The sequence below is a fragment of the Trematomus bernacchii genome, unplaced genomic scaffold (assembly GCF_902827165.1).
Source record: "Trematomus bernacchii unplaced genomic scaffold, fTreBer1.1, whole genome shotgun sequence".
Taxonomy (NCBI): domain Eukaryota; kingdom Metazoa; phylum Chordata; class Actinopteri; order Perciformes; family Nototheniidae; genus Trematomus; species Trematomus bernacchii.
Genome location: NW_022987728.1, coordinates 203,517 through 211,453, shown reverse-complemented (window position 1 = coordinate 211,453; position 7,937 = coordinate 203,517). Strand labels below are relative to the sequence as shown.

Here is a 7,937-nt window from a genome sequence, read left to right as displayed (position 1 = left end):
TAGAATAGCTACAACTTCCGGTTAAGGTTAAAGTCTACCTAATTGTTTGGTAGATTATGAATTTAAAGTACAACATATTTGCTTTAACTGATGGCATCTTTCTTCTATAATTTAACAGTCAGATCTTAATTTTATACCTACATGTTTGTCCTCTACGTTACATTAAATCGTTCCTCTTTTCTTCCGAGATGTCACATTGTACGTTTTATGTTGAAGGTCAAATCTCTCCTTTTCCGGTTTAACGGACTCATCACAGCTGCCTTGACGTGTTAATCTGCAAACCAGGAATATTAATCGAGTCAAGAGCAATCAATGCTTCTCCATATGGGTCAGTGGAGCAGTTCAACTAATCGGTAATCCCTTGTATTTTTACTGCAATAAAATACACATAATTTTGTAATTTAAATGGGAGTTAAATAGCATATTAAACAACAAAATAAATGTGTGTGGTATTCATATCACAAGAGAATAAATAAATTATTCAATAGATGTAAATAATTTAAAGGTCCCATGTCATGGCCATTTCTACTGATCATAATTCCATTGTTGAGGTATACTAAAATACATTTATATTGTGCAATTTTCCAAACTCACATTGGTTTCTCATACAGCATCTCTGTATAGTATGTGTATTCACTCTCTGTCCTAAACAGCTTGTTGGAGCTCCTGCCCCCTCCCTGTGAGCTCAGTGGCCGTCTGCGAGACAGCGAGACACAGTGAAACCCAGCCCGAAACACACACACCCGCAGCCTGGCTGGAAGTTTGTGTGTGTGCCCAGGCTGAGTTCCGCGGTGTCTCGCCGACCCCACACCAGTGAGCCAGCTCCTCGCAGCAGCGAGCCTCGCAACGTCCCGCCGAGTGTGTGTGTGTGAGGAAGTGTGAGGAAGTGTGTTACGTTACGTAACGTCACTATACCCGAAATATGTCACTATACCCAAGAAGTAAACAATGGAAAAAGAGAAATCTCCAACGAGGCATTCTGGGGCAGCATGGGACACCTGGGACAGGTCTTTTCTGTGTTAGAGTTTTACTTGCTACAGGGTGTACTTTGAGGGTTTGTGACTCTGCAGACCGTTTACATGCAGAAAAACCTACATAACACACAAGGGGACGGGTAATAACCGGAAAAGCATGACATGGGACCTTTAATAAAAAAACATTAGTGTTTTGCTGTAATATTGTAGTGATGGACTGCTTCTATAGGATAAAAACAGTTAAATGGCGACACCTCGTGGTCAACTGTAGGCATTGAACCAGGTCACTTTCTGAGGAAAAGTGGAACATTTAGTGGAGAGAAAATCCTGAAGTTAACAGTCAAAATGTGCTGACAACAAGGTGTTATGTTATCCTGGGTGGTTATGACTTTAGCCCTGATTGATCACGTCTTCCCATGACCTCCGCCCCTAAAAAGACTGTCTGCAACCACTGCTATTTAGAAATATGTATGGCTATTTTACTTGCATCCTTTGGTTACTATAACCCTTTATGAACACACAGTTAGAAATACACTACATTAATACAGTTTTGTACATTGTAAGTGTAAATATGCTTCTCTTTAATGACCCTCCACACCACATCCCTCCTGCAGAGCTGCTGACTCCACTCTTCATCCATCAGCCCTTAATCTGCCCTCAACTATATTTACTTAAAGGGCCCATGTCATGGCCATTTCCACTGATCATAATTACATTGTTGAGGTATACTAAAATAGATTTATACTGTGCAATTTTCCAAACTCACATTGGTTTCGCATACAGCATCTCTGTCAAGCATGTGTATTCAGCAGTATTCACTTTCTCCACTAAACGACTCGTTGGAGCTCTTGCCCCCCCCTCCCTGTGAGCCTAGTGTGCTCCGATTGGTCAGCTCGGCCACTCGTTCTGATTAGTCAACCACCAGAGAGGCTGCGCCCATGTCAGTGCTTTTCCCGGCTGCTCTCAGCGTAACATCAGTCTTATCATGGCGTCGGTACAGCGGTATATTTTATATACATATATATTTTTAACTGTTGTTATAGAAGAGTGTGACGGCCCCAGGGCCTTTGTCTTACGATGGGGTGGAGCTGAAGAGGGTAATCAGCGCGATCACGGACACCTCCGGACACTACGGCCCCAGTCTCTCTCCAAAGCGGCTGCAGGAAGACTAACTCTGCGATCCTCTCAACCACCTATCTTTGCATTTACCACAATAAATGTGCCGTGGTTTTGTAAACTCGTGTATGTCTCCTTGTCTTTCCGTTGTGGCCTACGAGCTACTCTCATAACAAAGAGTAAGTTATTTTTACCCGTTATAAACTACTACTGTTTGATGAGAAATCAAATCATGGTTTGCTATATATGAATTCAGGGAAGAAAGGATAGGCCTACTAAGTATTTCCATTAAACTTTATTTTTAGAAATGTACAAAATGAACATAAATATACATATATACACGGTATATCATCCATTCCTCCTCCTCTTGCCTGCGCACAGCCGGTGCGGTGCGGTGCCTTTTAGCACGACGCCTCAGTAGTAGTAGAATCCCTTCCCCGTCATGGATTGTCCGCCAGGATCTGGCTGGACGAAATCAAATGCAAATCACAAAATATTAGAGAAACTTAGTTGTTTTAGATTCGTTAGTAGTAGTTGTGTAATGAACAGCTTGCCTGCTAATATGCTAACCTAGCTTTGTTTACCTTGGTAGCTAACACGATATGAACGTTAGCTTGGAGGAAAGGCAACTATAATGCAGTGTAATAAAACTACTATGAACAAAAGCTAGTGGTTCATATTAGGCTAGCAATAACGTGTTTATAATTGCAATCGTATACGGGTATTCTGCTACCATACAATGTAACTTGCATGAATACATTGTTTTGCGCTAGCATACAGCTAGCCTCGTTAGCTACATGCAGTATATGTACGGTCACAATGTACGGTAAACCGGAGTATACTGTATGAGTATTCCGTGTGTGTGACTGCAGACATTCTCCTGCCATGACAAACATGTAAGGCCATCTGCTGACATTGTAGTTGATATATTTAAACGCTAGCAACGTAGCATCACAAAAATGTTTTTCTGACCAAAACTAGCTCAAGCTCCGTGTGTTAGATCGCTACGCCAGCTATAATGTAATTACGTTTCGCGACTGACCGGCAAATCACCCGCAGTATACTGTCAATAGGTATTTGTGTGTGAATGCAGACATTCTCCTGCTATGAGATACATGTATGCAAGGCCATCTGCTGATATTAGAGTTGATATATGGAAACTCTAGCAACTTAGTTAGCACAGTTAGCACTGTGTCAATGGCTTAGCAGTCCAACACAGTTTACACATTTAAACAGTCTTGTTTGATAAATACACAAATAACAATGCAAACTTACAGGTTGTATACCCAGATCTTCCCCTGCTCCAAACGGTCCAAACAAGCTGTGCATATCCGGCCTCAAACTGGGCAATGTTTTGGAAGCTTTCGTCTGTGAAATGCCGGTTCTTCGAACCTCTGGAGGAGGAACACGCCGCTGCTGGTGTGGCCATAGCTCTTCGGGATTGGTCCATTTCGTTCCGGGTACCGCATGACATCAGGCGGTACCCGGAACTAAATGGAAGACTCAAATGGGCAGTGACGTATCTCCAACGAGGCGTTTTGGGGAGGTATTTTCTGTGTTAGAGTTTTACTCGCTACAGGGTGTACTTTGAGGGTTTTGACTCTGCACACCGTTTACATGCATAAAAACCTTCATAACACACAAGGGGACGGGTAATAACCGGAAAAGCATGACATGGGAGCTTTAACGTCCCATCAAATAAACCCCCCCCCCCCCCCCCCCCCCAAGAAGGACAATTGGGTCCTAAATCAGCAAAAATAAACCATTATAACCGAGTAGGATATAAATCACAACAGGAGACTTGAAACGTGTTTAAAATACTATTATTATTATTTATGGTACTCGTTCTCACGTGAGCGTTTTTGCAGTTTGAAATGCAGTTTTAAGAAGACAAAAAAAGGTCCTTAATAAATCAAAATGACATTGAACAGTAGATATAAACTCACAACAAGCCACTTTCTTTCCAATCTTGACAAGTAAAAACGTTTCCAGTCGACTTAGAAAATCGCTTTTATAGTACAAGAAAACACAGAATATGTACAGAACGAACGAGTGGACATCTTCACTTCCGGGTTGTTTGGTATTTAAAAAGCAGGAAATATGTGAGAACAAACTGTGGAAGAACAAGTGTAAAACAGTAACCTTTAATACAATTTAAACTGCATGTTTGTTAAAGTAGGAAATGATTAAGCGTCTGTTTTTTTTTACATAACCTCAGTCCACCTTTCAACAGCCAAAGTATACACATTTCCTCCCCTTCCTTCTCTTGTTCAGCTACAGTTTTTGTTTGTTTTTCTTTATTTGATTTACTCTGAGTTTTGGGAAACCGGTTAAAGCTCTGGAAACTTTGGCAAACATTTCACAAAAATGGGAAAATTAGATTGAGTTTTGGCACTTTACTGTACAAAAAATATACATTTTACTCAAGTTTTAAAAGAATACTTTGACATTTGGGGAAAAAACACTTATTTTCTTTCTTGCTGAGATTTAGATGCAAAGATTGACACTACTAATGTCTTTGTTCAACATGAAGCTAAAATCGTACTACAATTAGCTTAGCTTAGCATGAAATCTGGAAACAGCTTAACTATGAGATTAAAATCACAAATGTATGATTTGAGGATTTAAAAATAACACACATTTACAATTATAAGCTCTGATTTGTTCTCTGTATATTTACTTAAATCCTTCCCGCTCCTTAATTATAATTGTTCTACCTACAATTGCCCTAAAACACTGTCGTCGAGGCAAGCTGTCTCACTGTTTCCAGTCTTTATGCTAAGCTAAGCTAAGCTAAGACAAGTGCTGGCTGTAGCGTTATATCTCACACACAGACATGAACTTCTGATCTAACTCTCAACAAGAATAGGAATACGTGTTATTAATACTGTCTTAAGTGAATATTCAATGTAGGATTTCAATGCAAACTGGGACCTAGCTAGGGGCAATACACTTTACCAAATATTTGAACAAGCTAACGACAAAAACTGGAACTAATCGAACTCTTCTCAGTCAAAATATACAGTAATCTCTTTCTGGTCTTCTCGTTCATCTTTTACAACCAATTTTTACAGGCATTTCCAGTCATTTAAAAAAACAAAATCACTATATACACATTGTTTACATTATAAACACAAGTGTCTTCTGTACATGAACAGTTATCACGTGACAGTATAACGCGTCGGTGGTGGAGTCTCAAACTCCACGGCTAAAATACAAAGTGATATGATACTATGGTAGATAATACAGAGTACGTATTGGCAGTTAATAATGCTGCAGCTCACACAACAGTCTCCGTGAATTCTCTGAACCAGGAGATTTAAATAGAAAAAAGAAAACACCAGAACAAAAAGCAGCGTCAGAGGAAATGTCTTTGGCAACGTAGTGTTAGAACGAGTTTCATTACAGTACATCAAGTGAAGCAGAGTCCAGTCCAGTCTGTTATCTTGTTGATAAAGAACTTTCAGAGTGTGTTTTAGCTGTGGTCCTTCTGGAAAGCTTTTAATCCTTAAAGGAATAGTCTGACATTTTGGATTGCTAAATATGCAGCTACAACGAGAACGCCATTAGCTTAGCTTAGCATAAAGACTCCATGAAGTCACAGCTAAGACTTATTCTTGCACACATTCTCCCTGTAAAACCAAAATATAACACATTCAAAAGTGAGATTTGGCAGACATGAGTGGTGTATTTCTCAAAAATGCCAAACTATTCCTTTAAAACATAGACCCCTTTCTTGTTTTATTTGTCAGTATAGTCCGTATCCCATGGACATCCCCATGCCGATGCCCAGCCCCAGACCCAGGCTCTCCCTCAGCCCCCGCAGCTGCTCCTCCCCCAGCCGAGTCTTGTCCTCCAGCTGCCTCTGCTCCACCAGCAGCGCCGCCTTCATCTTCACAAAGTGACTGAGAGGGGAAAACACACATACAAATATTTGTGAAAAATTGTTGGGGAAAATACTGAATGTACTCTTCCAATATCAGAGTCCACATGATAACAAAGGTATCCCAACTGTAGCTGTGTACATGACAGGATGTATGATTACCTAGAAGAGCATCAGGACTGTTTTAGGCATATGATAGCTATGTGATTAACATGATGATTCAGCCTCTATGGAGATAGACATATGACAAGCATGATCATTTCTGACGTGGAGCTAATCTGAACCAAACATTGAATACTGCTTTTTATAAAACGGACAAGTCAAATCAAGCAATCTGATTGGTTCTTAGCCGTGATATAATGAGCGTATACCACTGGTAGAATTGTAGTTACTTTTCACAACAAGTCAGTATCCCTCCGCCTCCGCGTCTGAGAAAAGCTACAACCGTTACAACCGTTACATTACGTCCGTTACGAAACGAACTAACTAACAAAGCTTAAGATGGAAACATGTAAGGGATAATGTGCAGCAAGGACTTATTGACCGTTGTTAAGGACGCTCACATCTGCAGAAAGAAGTTTGGTCGAGTTAACTGTGGACTTCATGCAGATCTAGATCCCTCCGCTTCTTGTCGGGCTCCTGATCAGCCGGTCGGGTGTTCTTTTCCCCATAATGACCGCGTCGCTGCACATTATCCCTTACTTATTCCTCCATCTTGTGACTGTGTAACTCCCTCTCTTGTATATCAGCATGTGAAGGACACTGTTCAGGAACTAGTTGATGCTCTGTATGTGATGACTACTTCCATTCTTCAGAGGATCATAAATACATGGATCCTGAGATTGAAGCTCAAGCCGGTGACCAGTGATATTTCTCAAACAGAAAAGTACACTAAATGTGAGTCATGCAAGGACAAATCAGGGAAATATTTGACTGTTGAATTGTAAACATTTTGCACTTAAGACGATATTTATTCCATATTTTATTTCATTCTATTTCTATGTAAATACTGCTATATTTTACTATATTTGTTGTATATTTAAAGTCAAATTCCTCGTACGTGTAAACCTACCTGGTAATAAACCTGATTCTGATATTGCTTATCGTATGATTTGTCTTAACACAAAGCATACGTTAATACAGTTTCATCCCACAGGCCATAAGACTGCTAAACACCTGAGCTCTGTTAAGTGCCCCGATAAACATTCCTGTTGTCATCTAAACCGTATTTAATTTAGTCTTAATGTACATTATTTAATTTCATATTCTGTTCTTGTACATATCATATTCTATTGACACGTACATAGACTTTTTGCACTACTTTGTATTTTATTATATATGTTGCATTGTTGGAGGAGCTCAGGTCAGAAGATGTTCATTGCCATTTCTACACTGTAGCTTTGAGCATATGACAATAAAACCTTTGAATTTGAATGTACCTGTAGTCGCGGTGCTGCTCGGGGGTCAGGCAGCGGGCCAGCACCCGGCTGACGGCCTGCTCTCTGCGGTCCACGTGGTCCTTCAGGTCCTGAGCCTCCGACAGCTGACGCAGCAGCTGCCGCTTCTTCTCCAGCAGGGGGAGCTGCAGGACAGAGGGACGGGGTGTTACATTTTGCACATAAATACCTTCTTTCTTTACACAAATATCATTTGTATTTGTTCTAGCTGATCCTGTAACATCTCACATTAATTCCCTGATATTATTTATACTTTTGCAGTCTCCATCTTTCTTAATTTTCACCTTTTGGTTGTCAGTTTTAAACCCCTTTCTTCAACCAGGCCGAAGCTTTTGGTGGAAATGTAATGCTACCTTTTCACCTCCCTATTGATACAATTAAAAGCCATTTTCTTTCTCTTTCTCTAACTGCTGTAGCACTTTAAAAGACGATAAAATAAACCCACATAGTGACGCACATATCAAAATAGCAGAATTAAGTAACAACCATAACGACGTCTTCTTCTCC

At 40.3% G+C, this 7,937-nt stretch overlaps 1 protein-coding gene across 1 annotated transcript in view; it reads right to left on the bottom strand.

The window, feature by feature from the left end:
- Positions 1–3,898: 3,898 nt before the first annotated feature.
- Positions 3,899–7,937, bottom strand: part of shroom4 (shroom family member 4) — a 65,381-nt gene continuing 61,342 nt past the window's right edge. Inside the window, exons 11-12 of the mRNA XM_034145530.1 lie at positions 7,413–7,555; positions 3,899–5,995 (exon numbers count right to left, since the gene is read on the bottom strand). Of these exons, the coding sequence (XP_034001421.1) occupies positions 5,839–5,995; positions 7,413–7,555 (300 nt within the window). The 3' untranslated portion in view covers positions 3,899–5,838. The remainder of the gene's footprint in view (positions 5,996–7,412; positions 7,556–7,937) is intronic.